Source organism: Passer montanus, unplaced genomic scaffold, assembly GCF_014805655.1.
Source record: "Passer montanus isolate IOZ18808 unplaced genomic scaffold, ASM1480565v1 scaffold39, whole genome shotgun sequence".
NCBI lineage: Eukaryota > Metazoa > Chordata > Aves > Passeriformes > Passeridae > Passer > Passer montanus.
The window spans coordinates 4,765,888-4,782,192 of NW_024368707.1; the positions used below are offsets into that span (position 1 = coordinate 4,765,888).

Sequence of the window (16,305 nt, forward strand, 5' to 3'; positions counted from 1 at the left end):
ACTTGGAAGTTAGCCCAGTACAAAGGAATGAGTGTCATGACACCCTTCTACGGTGTGGGCTTTGTGTTTGCTCACCTGTGCCAACACAGGAGAGGTTTGCAGACAATGATGCCTTAAGCTACAGTGTTAGGAGTGAAGATGGAGGAATGTTTTCACCCTTGCTGCTCAGTGAGGGGTGCAGGGCAGTCATTGGGCAGCAGGAGCTCTGTGCCCAGCTGGTGGGAATGGGAGCAGACTGCAGCTTGTGAGCACGGTGTCTCGGAGCAGGCTGTGTCCTTGGTGACACTGGGGTGTGCTCAGCCTCCCCCGAGTGCTAGCCTGTCCTCTGTGCTGGGACCGCTGTACTCAGGCACGCGTTAAACGCAGGGGCAGCTGGGTCTTGTTTGAGTCACGTAGCTGATGTTTGTGCTGTGCTGGCAGAACCAATGCAGTGCTCAGGGCTCTACAGTCTTAATCTTGGTTTATGGTCCTCAGTTGGTGGATGGCTTGGGCAAGGAAGGAAAAGCTGCTGTCTACCCCTCAGACTGTCAGTAGAGAAGATTTTGTGTAAACTGGTAGCAGGCAGTGACTTGATGGCAGGTGGGAATAGGAGGCTTGTAAATCCTGACTCCCAGGCTCTGCCTTAACCACAGACCTGTCCTACTTCTTGTTATGACTCTTGCTGTCCTGATTTTTTTGCTGCAGGCTCGTGGTTGCAGTAGAAGAGGCTTTCACTCACATCAAACGCCTCCAGGCAGAAGAACAGCAGAAAGCTCCAGGAGAGATGATGGACCCCCGAGAAGCAGCCCAGGCCATCTTCCCCTCCATGGCGAGAGCTCTGCAGAAGTACCTTCGCACCACGCGCCAGCAGCAGTACCACAGCATGGAGAGCATCTTGCAACACTTGTCCTTCTGCATCACCAACAACATGACACCAAAGGTAATGAATGCATTCTCTAGTGCTGCTGCAGGAGGGAGGGAGAAGGGGATGGCACATCTGTGTGTGCAGGCAGAACAGAAAGTTGTCAAGGGAGGTGAATGAAGGCTTTCGTAGCTGCTCCCTGTGAATTGGCCAGCGTGGTGTAGGTCTTGAGGGGAAGTAATATTTCCTCTGCAGCGTCTTCTGTCTCTTTTTTTCTGAAAGTGCCTATGAGATATTTGTTCTTGAATCCAATTCAGCAAAGGGAATGCTTAATAAATGTTTAAAAGGGTGGCTTTGAGTCACAGGAGTTTTCCCAGCTGGCTTGTAGTACCAGAATGATGCAGGTGGCAACCTGCAAAGGATCTTTTTGGTTTTCTGCCCCCTCTGCCTTGCTGCATTTTGGACTGCTAATGATTTTCTAAATCTCAGTCTCTCTGACAGTGTTTCCCATTCATGAGCTGCTTCATGCCTAGGCTGTGACTATTGACTTGCAGACACAGGGAAGGACTGAGTGATAAGGGAAACAGGTTACACAATTCCCCTCCCACGCTCTACCTTCCTTTCTAAGAACACCCCACAGTCCTAGGAAAGAGCTATTCCTGGACATTCACCCAGGACTTACTGCAGTAAGAGCAGAAATGCTGTCAAGAGATGGGGCTTAGCACCCTCTCACTGTGAGCGACCTGAGACCTTGCCCAGGTATGCCAGGGGATTTCTGCTGCCATTGGGATTGCAGAGGGACTTGAAAATACAAGCAAGGTCAAATGGCATTTTGCATTCTGTTTTCAGTTTTGCACCTTCAGGCTGAAAACATGGAGACATCTGTTTACCACCTTAGCTTGGTCTGAAGGAGAGCCGCTATCCTGTCTGACTGGGACTGCAGTTTTGGGATCGGTTATGGGGCTGGTAGGGGAGAAATGACCTCTGCTCTACTGAACTGCTGCCAGATGGCTGTGCTGATGGCAGAAGTCAGGGATATAACTTTGCAAACTTGCTGGGATGGACTGAAAGAGGATCTCCTGATGTTTGTGTCTACTCCTGGGTCTGCAAAGCTGAGAGGGACTGGGGAGAAGATGTCTTCTGAAGTGTTAAAGCTGAAACAATTTGCAGCATGGCAAGCCCGTGCTCGTGGCGCTGTATTTGGGGATGGGAAGAGAGCAGGGCGAGTTGTGGGGCTGGTGCTAACGTGTGTCCCGCTCTTGGCAGGCATTCCTGGAGCGTTACCTCAACCCAGGCCCAACCCTCCAGTATGACAGGGATCGCTGGTTCTCCAAGCAGTGGACGCTGGTCAGCGAAGAAGCGGTCACGAGCGGCTTACAAGACGGCGTCGTGTTTGTCCTCAAGTGCTTGGACTTCAGCCTTGTTGTTAATGTGAAAAAAATCCCCTTCATCAAACTCTCAGAAGAGTTCATAGACCCTAAATCTCATAAATTTGTCCTCCGCTTACAGTCTGAGACTTCAGTCTAAGGGATTTTGAGGGTGGGTTGTTGGGAGATTTTTATTTTTGTTTTTTTCAATATCGTGCTTTTTGGGTTTAATTTCCCCAATGCTGACTGAAACTGGCAGATGATGGACCAGTAATATTTGACCATCTGCACTTTATTTGGAAAGGGGAGGGGGGAGTTGGGATATCTTATCTAGGAAGAAGTATCTTAAGAGGCAGCAGGGCGGTTTGGCTCAGTTAGCTCAGCCTTGGAGACAGAACAGATTTTTTTCTTTGCCCCTCTTTCCAGGCATCCTGTAAATCTCACGCTCTCTTTCTCTGCACGGCTGCAGTGTCAGAGTTGTTGCTGGAGCGCTGCCTTACACCGTGCATGCCTGCACTCTTGTGTCTCTGCCTTTGCCACCTGTGGCTGCTCCTGAGGGCTCATTGCTCACCTGTTCCCCACAGGAATCTCCTGGCACAGGGTGCCACAGTCCCTGCTCACTTGGGGAGGAGGGGATATCAAAGGTTGGGGGTGTGAGGGGACTTCTACTCTTTATTCTTCTTCTCCTCCTTGCCATGTGCCTCTTCTGTCAGTGCCAGACCTCTATGGGCATAATGGGATGGTTTCACCCTCTGTGAAAGTGCTTGTCTTGAACTGGATCAGCCCATTTGCAGCTCTTCAATTTTGTTTTTTCCTTAATCAGTGCTTGTTAGTGTAGTTGTTCTTCATGTCACAGCTCCCTGTTACCGCTCCCCAGCTTCTCTCTGTCCTGCTTGTCAGCATCTTTCTCAGGCAGGCCCAGGGTTTCCTTTTTCTGTGTCTCCTCTGTCTGGCTTTCTGAATGTTTCTCCAGGCACTGCTGCTTCCTTTTGCACCTGCAAGGGCTGTGTGTTTGCACTGGGACAGGGTCAGTAGTAGCTGGCTCCTCCTGAGATAAATCACAGACCCTCCCTACGTCTGACAGCCTCTTTGAGGGGAAGGGGGTGCAGGCAGGAATGTGCCCCTCCCTCTCTAGCCAGCTTCAAGTGTGTCTGGAGAAAAGAGGTGCAAAAACACTTCCCTCCTTCAGGAGAGGAGCCAGGGAAAGGCTGACCTGTGCCCCGTTCACTTGCTTTGGAGAACTGTTGTGCTCTGGAAACACTGCAGTCCTTCCCCCACCGTACGCCTTCAGCTGTAGCTCAGAAATACCAAACAATGCCTGAATGTTGAAAATCTGCCTGCCTTTCTTGGCCTTGCTGTACTGTGGGAGTTTCTGCTCTGCGTTGGGATCTGCTTCTGAGAGATGCAGTTTTGTTTGTGAGGCTGCCTTTGCCCACCAGTGCAGCTTTCGTGTGTGAATTTAGTCACCTGAATTTGGAAGGTTTGTTTTTAATGGTGAGCCTAAATTGGTGTCTGAAGTCTGATTGCCAGCACAGAGCATGGAGTGTCTGGAGCCAGCTGCAAGGCTGGCAGTGACCTGAAGGTCCCTTGAGAATCACGTGAATGTAAATTATCAATTTATTCTGCTCAGTCTTTTGCCATGCAAATATTCGTTATCGGGCAGGATCTGGCCTGCCCTCCGTATGGATGTGTTAACCAAGAAGGCCCTAATTCCAGCAGTGTGTAAGTCAGTGCCTTTCATTGCCAGCCTGCACGGTCTTCTGAGGAGAGCTGTGACAGCCCCTCATGTTCCTTTTGGCCTTTCCCAGCCCTTCTCACAGCAGGCATGGGCTGGGAAAGGCCATGTGGCTGATGTCCACAGGGAGCAGCCACTTTAAACAGGGGTGCTGGGAACAGGGCAGGAGGGTCCATCCTCTTCCAGCTTCAGCAGCAGTGGAGAGGCATGTCCAACAGTTCTCTTGGGATCAAGGGAGCACCCTTGTGAGTGAGGGTCCAAAGTGATGATTCCCCATCCAAGTGACACCTGCAGTTTCCTGCGTTTTTCTTACAAGCACGTGGTAATCTTCTGGATCCTTTTTAGTCTGTGTAAAATGTGCCCGATGTGGTTGTAAAGAAACTGGATGGCATGGCACTTGATGGGATTATGCCCTTTGCCCTTAAAGGATGGGAAGTAACCTTTCTTACAAGCACGTGGTAATCTCCTGGCTCCTTTTTAGTCTGTAAAATGTGCCAGATGTGGTTGTAAAGAAACTGGATGGCATGGCACTTGATGGGATTATGCCCTTTGCCCTTAAAGGATGGGAAGTAGATAGTGTTTTCCCCTCTCTAAGCTCAATGTTTGGATTTTTTGGCAGATCAGGCTTTCTGGTAGTCTGTATGAGGACTCCTTTATTGACTGTGGCCTTTGCAGTGTTTTACTTTGAAAAAAATAGGTTGGTTTATTACTTTAAAAGAAAAAAAAAAAGGGAAGGTGAACATAGAGTATCTTACACTTGGCTCTCCTGAAGATGCCTACACCTGGCTTTTATGATGTGCATAACCAGCAGGGTGGGAGAGACTGGGAGTAGCTTGGGAGACTGTGGAACGCTTAATACCTGTGTGGAGGCTACTGCCTGTGGCTGAGTTGGCTCATTTCTGTGAAGGCAGAACAAGAACCACCTTGCCGAGGGCTTGGGTGTGCCATGTATGTGAGAGCACCTTGTCACAGGCACATCTGCAAAACTTTTCTACTTTCCCAGGATTTCCTTCCCCTTTCCTTTTCCCTCTCCCATGAGGAGGGGTTGTCTGACAGTATCTGCTCAGGAAATTCATGTCTTAATTTTGTTAAATCCTTTAACACATGGAGAACCAGACGGAAGCAGCGTGTGCTCAGTCTGGGTCTGCTTCTTCATCTTTGTGCTGTGGTTCAGCACTGCCTTTTCTGCCTGCTGCCAAAAAGGACACTATCAACAGGGGCCAACTCCTACATTAAATGCTCTTCCCTCTGCCTGATGAAATCTGAAGGAGAGGTTTCTCTCAGATGGTCTCTTTAGAGGTGCAGCCTGCTTAGAGGTGAGGACAGACTGAAAGGGGAATCATGATTCCTGAATATTCCCTGTTCTGGTATTTCTGGTGAAATTTTTTGGGGTCTCTCTTGCTTCCCTTCTCCATGCAGAATCAGGGGACCACTGTCATACCTACCTCACTGGAGTGTTGTGAGGCTAAACTCAACTTGCTTTCAAGTGCTTTGAGATCCACAGTTGGATCTGTGGTATCTGTAGGAATTTTACTCTGTAAAAAATACTGAGCCGTGAGTGCAGACTGGTTTGTTTAACTCTGTTTATAGCCAGCTAATGAGTAAGAATGGAGTCATAGGGAATGAAGCTCTCATCCAATTCCTGCAGCCCTTACTTCTGCCGAGCTTGCCAAGAGCTGAGCATAAATACAACTTGGAGGGTTTGCCAGCCAAGTGCAGGTTGTTCCTTCAAATGCCTCTCCTATCCTGCACTGTCTCCTTGCACATATTTTTATTCCTCTCTCCCAGTTTGGATGTTTGTACCTGGTTGGGAATTGTGGGGGGGTTATTAGAATTCAAGTGGTTTTTTAAGACAGCCCTGTTGGTGATGGAGTGGTCAGTGTCCCTCTTGGAGATGATCCTTGCACTGGACATCCTTCACTGGAAGCTGAACCATTTGATAGGGTGCTGTGCTGTGCTGCCCAGCCAGGAGTGATGGTGCCCCACTCCTCTCTTCCATGTTGGCATGTTTCCTGTAACTCAAGTATGTTGCTCAGATACTTTAAAGGCTTTGGGTTTTTTTCCTCTCAGATTTGTTACAGCCTAAATCCAAAGCCATGCTGAGATCTTGCAAAACCAGATGCAGCTGAGACTTTCAAGTGTTACAGAGGAGATGGAAATGGCTGTGGGTTTCCATTAAGGCTGGCTTTCTCTTTCCTGGCTGTAAAGTGAAATATTTTAATTTCTTGCAGTAGTATCTGCCCCTGCAGGAGTGTAGGGGCAGATTTTACTCTTAATACTTTGCCAGTCCCGTAGCTGGGCATGGGCAGGTGCTGTTGTCACACCTGTTGGCCTCTCACTGCCATGTGACTTCAGCTGTGGGTGCAGACTCTGTGAGGCTGCCCTGGGTCTCAGTGTCCTTTACAACACCTGGAAGCTGAGCAGGCAGCACTCTTGGAAGTGTAAGCATTGCAGTACTCCCCTCCATCGCAGTCTGGGGGCTGGGAGGGGCTGAGGCTGCACTTGGAAGCTTGGAGGCAGTGCACAGGAAGGCTCAAGTTTGGAGACCTGAACAAATATCAACCCTTATGAAGCCTCCAAACCTTTTCCTTTGGGATGGGGCTCCCTGTGCAACACCTTCGGAATCTGCTGTTGCTGAGTTCAGCCAAAATCTGTAGGGAAGGAATATCTGGAGCTGGTCCTGCCCCACATAAGTAGCTTTGGGAGGTCTTGTTTGAGATGTGCTCACTTCCAGCTCTTGCTGTTGAAGAAACTGAAAAGATCCATAGCTTGCTAAACATGGAAACCTATTCAAGCCAATTTCATCTTGCTCACCAAAACTTGTAATTCTGCCCTTTTCAAAGGATAAGGAAAAGTCTTGCAGTCTTCTGCAACAGTGCTGTGGTCTGGTCCCAAGCTGGCTCCTCACATGGGCTCAGTGCTGCCCATCCATGTGAGAGCTGCTCACGAGGTGTGTGTGCAGGTGTTTTCTCATTCAGCTTGTGTGTGTCTGTGTGCTTTTCCCCCTCTGGTGTGCACATTATATGTGTTTAAAGCCTCAAGCCAGACTTGGTGGCTCAGTGTTTCAGCTGTCCTTAAGAAGGAAGTGCTCTTGGAATTGAGCTGGTTTTAGAAAACAAAAAAAAAAGGAAACTCCCCAAATTTCTGTTCTGAAAGATGGCTTTGGGCCATGATGTCTCTTACAGGAGCGTGCATCCTCCTGCCTTCAGGCTGCTGCCTCCCATGGATGCTGACCAAAAGTTGCAGTTTCCGACAGCTTGAGCGGTGCCGATGGCCGTGCGCCGGTCCCCAGCGGGGTCCCCGCCGTGCCAGCAGTACAGCTGGCATTACCCCCCTCTGTGCCCCTCCAGCAGACTGCATTGTTCTATCCCTGCTGCTCACGGCAGGCAGGCAGGCAGCCCTGCCCTGGGTGTGCTCTGCCCAGGGAAGGAGGGAGGGGATCCTTCCTTCCCTCTGGCTGCTTCCCGGGCACCTCTCACCAGCACTTGGGGTCTTCTCCTGTGTGCACGGTGGGGAGATGCTGTGGCCACTACCTGAACAGGCATAACTGTGAAGGAATCTTACACTCTCCTGTGCCTGTTTCTTTGATTCAGCATTATTGTGTCTTGGGGAAGGGGGTGGGAGCAAAATGCCCTTCCCTCACCCTCCTTTATCACTGTGTAATACTTTTTCTACACACACTGTGTATAGTAAGAAGGGTTTTGCCAAGGTTTTCTAATTAATAGACACTAACCAGCATTTCTTTCTTTCTTCTCTTCTTTGCACATGTGACTTAACTGCAGTGGTACATGGTCTTTCTGTTCTTTTCTAATCGTGAACTTAAGTAAGCAAATTCCTGGTGTCTGTGACATTAATGCACTGTGGGTTTAGCCTTGTAAATTGTTCTGTTCCAAGCTGGGTTCTCTTAAGTTATAGCTGGATGGGATTTTGTTGTTTTTTAAACTGAAACATAAAACCGTTTTACACTTTGCATATTTTGTACAGTAAAATTCTGGAAATAAACTGAAACCAGATTTGATTGTCCCACTCCTTTCTCTTACCCTTTCAGATGAAAAAGCCCTTCTGGTCTTCAAGCATTCCTTTGCTGTGGGCAGGAGGGGCCCTCCAAACATGTGGTTTAGCTTTTTTGAGGCTTTTTGTCACCCTCATTTCTAGGCATTTCTGGTCTGCCCTGCCCCAGTAAAATGCAAACTCATTTATCACTCCTGAAGGAAGACTGGTAAGTGACTGCTTTGAACACCTGAAATCTCAAATGATGGGGAGCAAATGCAGCTGGGGAAGTGGGGTGGTGGGGGGGCATGACTGGAGTGGGAACAGGTTTTTCTGCCTCCTGTGTTCTCATAGTTTGCACACAAATTATGAAGTGCAGGATTCACTGCCGAGTTCCTTATTTGGCCCTGGTGGGGAGGAGGAGTGGCGAGAGGCAGAAAAGCCAGTGCTCCTTGTTTGTGTGGATGCCAGCCTGTGCTCTGCTAAAAAAAGGTGCAGCGAGTCTCACCTCAACAGCATCTCTGGGTGGGGCTGTTCCCACCATCAGTTTCCACCTCCAGCACACCAAGAGCTCAGAAAAATCAAGCAGCTGTGCCCAAGGAAATGTGGGAGCAGCTTTTTTGTCTAGATGTTCTTTGGTGCCCCCTCTTCAGGCCAGCCCAGCCCAGCCGATCTCCTTGGTGGCTCCAGCTGCTGGAAAAATCCACAGGATGCTGCTCTTCAGTGAAAAAGAGTGTAGCACTTGTGAAGATAAGCACAGACATAAATGCTTGTGGAGAGAAACAGCCACGTGGTTAAATCTCTGCTTGTATTTGGGCTGGAGAGAGCTGAACTAAGGCCTGGGAGGAAGCAGGAAGGGTGGGATGGGAGGTGCAGCACTTGTGAAGATAATCACAGACATAAATGCTTGTGGAGAGGAACAGCTACGTGGTTAAATCTCTGTATTTGGGCTGGAGAGAGCTGAACTAAGGCCTGGGAGGAAGCAGGAAGGGTGGGATGGGAGGTGTGCTCTGTTCTGCCTCCTGCCCTCCCTTGATCTTTGCTTTTGATCTGTCCCTCTCATCCCACTGGTGCTTTGGCAGTGCCCAGCCCTGCACTGTTTGCAGGTCAGCTCCCAGAGATGTCCAGGGAAAGGGAAGAGCACTGCTGCTGCCGTGCAGAGGCTGAAATGGGGCTGCAGCCATTGTGGTGCCCTCCTGCCCATCAGAGGAAGGCCTGACTTGTTGGACAGGAGCCGTGGAGGAAAGGCTCTGTGGGAGTCGGCCGCAGGTGTGTCAGGGGAAGGTCTGAGCAGCAGGAATTTGGCATAAACAAGATACTGGGCTTGTCAGCCTCGTTCCAGGCTCTTAGATTTGAGAGCTGTGTCTTTACATGTGAGTTCAGCATGCTCTGTTTCATTTCTGGGATAGTGCTGATACCAAATCAACACCTGAGTGCTGCCAGTCGTGGAGCTTTCTGTCCTCCTGTGGGCTGTGGAAGCTGATGGAAGGAACAGGCTTTGCTAGAGGGACTAGTTCCCTTGGCCTTCACCCAGAGCTCACATACCTGAATCATAAAGGGCTGTGGTATGAAGCTCAGCAGAAATTAGAGCTGAGGGAGCTGATCTGGTTTGGTCAAGTCTTTTCACTGAAGTTGCACAGACCTTTGAGGTGTGGTGGAGCCTCAGGTGCAATGTCGGGTTACATATTACAGACCCAAACCTCTGATAGAAAGGGGATGGAGGTTTTTACTGGGAAAAACTGACCACTTGAAGGGACCTGGCATCCTGAACCAGAGGTAGGCACCTTTTGCCTGAGGGACATACTGGACTTGAGGAGGAGATGCCTCTCCTTCAGCGCCCTTGGCCACATGGACATAGGACACTGAGTGCCCGGAGACAGCACAGCACAGCCACTGCTGTGGGTGTTTGGTGGCTGAGCTGTGGCTTAATTCACACGATTGGCTCTGGTAGGTGATGGGACCAGCCTCACAGCTTTGGACGCCGAGGAAACATCAGCAGTGGGGAGTGAAGTAGGAATCTGTGGGGCCAAGGGGCCACGTGCATTCTGGACATAACAAATGGGGTAAGAAAGAGATTTGTCATCTTCAGCAACTGGCTCCGGAGCCTTGCTTGAAGCACTAGCAGCACCTTACCATGTGATATTGTTAGCTGAATTAATAGTTCAGTGAGACATCTGGCTGTGGAGATCGGCAGGGCTTCAAACCCCTAAACACCTCATGGTGCAACTGGTGCAATGAGCTGGCTCTGCCCCAGGTGTGACCCCTGGAAGTACAGGAGGGGTTGAACTCAAGGGCTTCCAAGGGGTCCTGGAGCTCAGAACAGGTGGGGTGGGTGCAAGGGAAGGGGATCTCTCAGCAGGACATGGTGTCTCACAACAGCATCCAGGAAGGGGAGGTATACTGGGAGTTGGCTAAGCAGAGTGCTTTGATTTGGCTTTCAACAGCACTCCTGAGTTTATGTTGGATTGGCAAGGGGATGGGTTTAGGTTACAGTCCTTTCCGCTACTGACAGATAATCCGCTGGGCAAGGACATCCATTCCCTTTTCACGTGTGCATCCATGGACTGCTGGGTCAGGAGGTGCTGAGGGAAAAGAGCACAGCACAACGTGTCTGCAGAAGCAGGGGTGGTGTAGTGGGGTGATGGCATATGCATAAATCTTTAGCTGTGATCAAGGTTACCCGAGTTGCTTTGAAAAGCTGTAACAAGTTTTACAGCCCTGCTGTGAGCCGGTGTGCTAGTTTATGCTGACATGGTGCTAGGAAAGTGGGGAGTACCTAAAACGGGAAGAAAGCCACTTTCCTGTTTGTCCCCATCTCCCTGTCCCTCTCCATAATGAACTTGTAAAAGGTTGTGGGTGTTTGGGTTCCCCCCAACCCCTGACTACTGCTCACATTGTAGTGTGTGTTCAGGATGGGCTGTGCCGCAAAACTGCCAGCCTGCTCCAAAGCCCCGAGCTGATTTTTCCTTCCTTAGAATCTGGGGACCTGAATGAAGACACTGGACAGGACAGGGGCTTGCTCTGGTTCCAGCTCAGTCAATGTGAACAGCTTGGGGCCCCCAGGAGTCCTCCAAAGTGGCACTGCTGCTTGTTGGCCTCCTGAAGCATGAGGATGTTTCCTGCTTGCTGCAGAGACCACAGCCAGGACAGAGGGAACCATCACTCTCTGTGAGGGTTCTGTGTGGGCAGCCTTAAATACAGCTTAAAGAGGAAGGAGGAAGAAAATTTTTACCTTGTGGATGTGCATTTGAGGTAGCTCAATGCATCCACCTTGCTTATGTATCAAAATATGGAGCAAGAAGCAAAGCCTCAAGAGAGACAGTAACACAAAACAGTGTCAAGTCAGTGGAAGAGACTTTAGAGATTAGGGTGTGGGTTTTCCCTCCAGCATCCTTAGAACATGAAGGCATAAAGATTTAAAAATAAAAAAAAACCCTGAGACACCATAAATTGCTCTAGGCATGAAGCTACTCTGTAAATTGAAACATTTTAAGTCTCTTTCAAAGGTAAGAATCAGGTTTACAAATGCTTAAACATCTAGTCTTGCTTGTCTTTTTTTCCTTTTTCTTTTCATTTGTGCTACCTTTTTAAATAATAAGTGGATGCATGGGGAGAAGGGAGATTTGTTTGACAAAACACACTTGATTCAGCCTCTTTGAAAGTTTTAAGAGACATTCCGAATGGTATGGCCCTTTGGACCTCTCTTCAGCACAAGTCAGATGCTGTGGGCATGCTTTAGAAGAGGGAACAAGAAGGAGCTGATTATATCTGGGGCACAGATGTGAAACAGACCTGCAAACCTTTTAGCTTCTATTTTGTAAAAACTCATTCTTGAGTACTCATAATACCAGATCCTACAGTTGATTATAATTTTGCTTTGTAAGTGGTTGTGAGAAACTGGTTTAGTAATTCAGTAACTAGACTGTGGGAAGCTGTGCAAATTCCTTCAGCAACTTCATCTTGTGGGGACTAAAATGTTCCTCAAACATTTTGCTACTTTTGTTGTTCAATAACCTCTCTTTTTGTCACTGGCAAGAGCAGTGAATTTGAACATTCTTCAAATGTTGAATTGAATCTTAAAGCAAAAATCAAAATCCAACACCAGGCACATTTCAGGGCTGCTCTCTGGTCAAACATCACTTTATTTTCCTACCGTGATACTGAGGGAGGGACCTGATTCAAACTGGGCTTTCTCCAAATTCAAAAGCACATGAGGTTGCCCATGGCTGTTTAGGTGATTTACCACCCACGACCAAGGGAGGGTTCAGTCAGGACAGCCACTGGTGGTCTCTGGCAGGGAGGTGGCTCTCTGGCTGCTGCTGATGTGGGATACCCCCTCCAGCAAACTCAGCTCGTTTAACCTTTAAGGTTTATTTATTGTATGTGAAGCCATGACACTTGTCCTTTGCTCAGATGGCATGGTGGTGTTATTGCTGGTGGCACTGGGTGTTACTGGTCTCTTCCCACAGTGACAGCAATCAGGGCTCAGGGTTCTGGTTCCTCTTCTAGATTTTGGGGCAGTGGGAAAAGAGGTCCACCGAAAGATTCTGCTACTTCTGCCCCAGCTGGTGAAATGGCTTTTCCCTGAGCATGTCCCGCTCAGAATAAAAGCCAGTGACAGCCTTGTCTGGACATTTTTCTTCTCAGAAAGGAAATGTTGTCCCTCTGCATGTTCACAGCTGTGGGGATCCAGCACAGGCTCGTGGCGAAGGAAGGAAGGAAGGAAGGAAGGACGGACTGACTACACAGAAATGGAGAGAGAAAATAAATTCGAGGAGCCAGTGAGGGTCAGAAGAGTAGTATGTCAAGAGACGTGAAAAAGGTGTTTTTTTGTTTTCCATAGCATTAGGGACAATGCCCTTTGAGTGCTTTGCTGATCCCCTTTATCACAGGGGCTTGGCAAGAGAAAGCAGGGAGCGAGGCACCAGAAGGATCTTTGCTTCCATCCCAAAGGCAGTTTGTAATCTGATTCCTGAAATGGGTCTTCAAGCTGCAAGGCAGCTCTGTAGCTTTTTTTTTTTTCTTTTTTTTTCTTTTTTTTTTTTTTTTTTCCCCATTAAACAGCTTAGCACCTTTTAAACCTGGCAGAGTGTTCTGGGAGCTGGGCCAAGACTCTGCCCTGGGCCTGCCCCATGGTCCCCCTTGTCATTAGATGTCATTTTCTACCAAAGAGGAGTGAGAGTCATCCCACAGCTGTCCCCCAGGAGTACTGACAGCCAAGGGCTGCTTTGCTAGAGGTCAGTGGTACAAGGGAGTGGGGAGAAGGCAGGGGATGCTGCAGTGCAGTGGGTTGACCCAGTCTTGGGTCCCAGGTAGGACACAGTCCTGCTGGCCCAGCCTCATTACCGAGGTCAGTTATCCTGACCTGTGTCCTGCTGTGCTCTGCTGTTTCCAGTTTCTAGCAGCTGCTCTTGCACTGCCTGGCATGGATGTACCTGGTGTGTGAAGGCAGCCAGGAGGCAGTGAGCTTTGCCTCAGAGGCCTGGGGTGCTTCTTGCCCGTTTTCCATCCTCCTCTTCAGCCCCCCAAGTCCAGGATCAGTGTGTAAATGGCTGCGTGTGGGACTTCCTCAAAGCCAAAGCTTGGCTGCAGTGGAGAGGAATCCAGATGCAAGCTTGGCCTCTCTTCACGAGACTCTAAGTCAGTGGCAGCTGGGAAGTGATATGTTCCTGTCTAATTAATTATTTTCTAGGGAATAAAAGGCAATGTTTTCTGTTTGGTCTCTGTGATGGATCCATCATTCCTTTAGGTATGATGTGCAGACAGACATGGAGAAGCAGCCGGTGTCCTCGGCTCCGTGTTCACGTTGGTGTCTGGCTGAGCAGCTTCGTTCTGGGATGGGAAGCAGCTGAGATCTCTGGTTTCACTATGGGGCCGTTCCTTTCCCGAGGGAGACAGGAGACTCATCACTCCTCAGAAACATCACAAAAACTGCTGACCCTGAAAACATGGAGTAATCTGCAGTTTCCAGAGTGCCTCCCTTGTCCTTTCCTCCTGCAGCTGTTTCCCAAATGGTTGACATAAACTCGGAGCACTTTTAGGTTCACAGAGCCTCTACATCAGCGACTGCTGCGAAGGCAGAAACTTTCTCCTCCATGCTGCAGCATGAGAGCTGCAGTGTGCTGCTCCTGGGGGGTTTCCTTCTCCCTTGACTGTTGCCCATGAGCAGCACAGGGTGTGCTGTGGTACAACACCTCAAACAAACCCCTCCAGCCCTGTGTCTGGGGACTGGGAGGAGGTGCTGCATAACTTGGTGTTCTTGCTACATATAACGTGTTAAGAGGGTCCTCATTGTCACTGGGGACTGATAAGACCATGTGTTGGAATACTCTGGGTAATAACTTGATAGTGGTGGGTTAATGGTCAGACTCAATGATCTAAGGGTTTTTCTAACCAAAATGATTGAATAATTCTGTGAAGAAACTGATGAGCTTGAAGCACTCGTGATTGGATGAAAGGCAAAATACAATTCCTTTCTTTATCTATATAAAGACCTGTTTAATATGTCTAGTTACCATGCGGGAGCAAAAGAACTATTTGTGAAGAGAGATGTGCTTGTTAAACACTCAGTGCTGCCCGCATACACAAATTTGTATTTTTTAATAAAGGGATTTTTTGCAGGTTCCTCATCCAAATGTGCTGACTGTTTCTTCTCCGTATATAGTGGGCAGGTTTAGGCTGGCTTTGCTCCTCAGGGCCACCAGTGCCTTTCAAATGCAAGGTGTTCCTACTTGTGAAAGAGGAGCCCAGGAGCACCTGGGCCTGCAGTCCTGTGTGTCATCCCCCTACCACTGCCCTACCTGTCCCTGCAAGCAAAACACATTCAAGCTGCTCTCTCCTTCACAAGGGGCACTGTGTCCTTCAGCTGTTTGGTCATGAGGATCTTGGGGTAGACAAGGTCTTACAGTTAAATGGGAAAAGCTTTGCTGCCCACCCATCCTCCTTGCTGCAATCCTTCCTCTGTGGCAATGCTTTCCTGGCTCTTTATGTGATTGTCCCAAAAGCTGACGATAAACAGTTCCAGTTTGTGGGCAAAGACAATGCCCAATGAGAACTGTAGTGGCAGACTGAGGGAAGAGAGAAAGGGCAGCCCCATCCTTGGCACCATGAAGGAGTGGCAGCTGTAGGATTAGCTCTTTCCTGCATAACTCAAGGGAAGCTTTCTATAAACCACTGGCACCACTCCCTAGTATGAGTTCAGCCTCCACACTTCTACATTATTTATTTATTTTCCCCCTAGAGGTCTCTTGCTTTGACATGTTCAAGTACCTGTGAAACACCTGTGCACTTGAACATGTCCCTAGTGCTGTCTGCAGGGTCTACCTGCTCTGCCTGGATAATCTGGGTAAATTCCTCTCAGAGTATCCAGAGTGGGGTACTTCAGAACAGAGGAGCATCCACAGTGGGAGAGGAGCACACAGAAAGTACTCAGGCACTTGGCATGTCTGGAGATTGTGCCAGTTAGGAAAGGCAGTAGAGGAACTTTTCATTATTCTTTGTGTTTGGAGTGACTGAGAGGGAGGCACATGGCCAGTGCAGGCTGCTACCTCATGCATGGTGAAACTGTACGTTTTGCTCCTGGGAATAGCCCAAAAGTAAAGACAAGCTAGTTATTTTCTCAGGTTGTCCCTTAATCACAGGCCAGGAGACTACCAGAGGGCTACTTCTGCCTCTTCTTGCTCCTTACCAGTCTGGGTGAATGAGACTTTGAATCCTGCTCGCTCCCTCTCTGAGCTGGGGTCCTCCAGCAAACCTTGAGGAAAAAGCAGAAGGAGAATGCTGGGCACCCTGTCAGCCAGCAGAGAGTAGGGTGTGAGTGGAAGACAGGAGGAGACCTCCATGCTGAGACCACACTGAATTTCAAGACTTTTGAAAATTGTTCATCACCCCAGAGCAAGCAGTTGATTGTTCTCCCTGAACAAACTTGGTCATCTTCTAGGCAACGATAAGGAAGCATGGAAGAGTAAATGGTTGACCTGGGGGCTTTGCTGCCTTGTCTATACTTCTAACAAGCTGTGTCTGAAAAGCACATGTTGAGGGTTTGATACTCAACAAGGAGCTAGCTTGGCCTACAGTCATCTGCCATGTTAGCACAGTGCATGGAGACAGAGAGAAATCCACCTATGTGTTGTTCATACTGGTATTTTCCACCAAGGGGAAATGGCACACATGGGAACATATCAATACTTCAGCTTGTTCATATCAGTAGTTTCAAGTTTCTATTTCAGCTAATGTAGAGAGAGGGGGTCAAAGAAACTGATCAACAGGCAGGAAAAAAAATCTATAAAATCTTGCTTTGCAGTTCATCTGATAAAGGAAATATATAGTGTGTAGACCTTGTTTCTCATCAAGATTCGCATTTGTGTAACTGA

General features: G+C 48.8%; 1 protein-coding gene across 1 annotated transcript in view; it reads left to right on the forward strand.

The window, feature by feature from the left end:
- The window catches only part of VANGL1 (VANGL planar cell polarity protein 1), a 42,795-nt gene extending 38,432 nt beyond the window's left edge, over nt 1–4,363 (forward strand). Inside the window, exons 7-8 of the mRNA XM_039718005.1 lie at nt 685–919; nt 2,108–4,363. Of these exons, the coding sequence (XP_039573939.1) occupies nt 685–919; nt 2,108–2,368 (496 nt within the window). The 3' untranslated portion in view covers nt 2,369–4,363. The remainder of the gene's footprint in view (nt 1–684; nt 920–2,107) is intronic.
- Nucleotides 4,364–16,305: the final 11,942 nt, after the last annotated feature.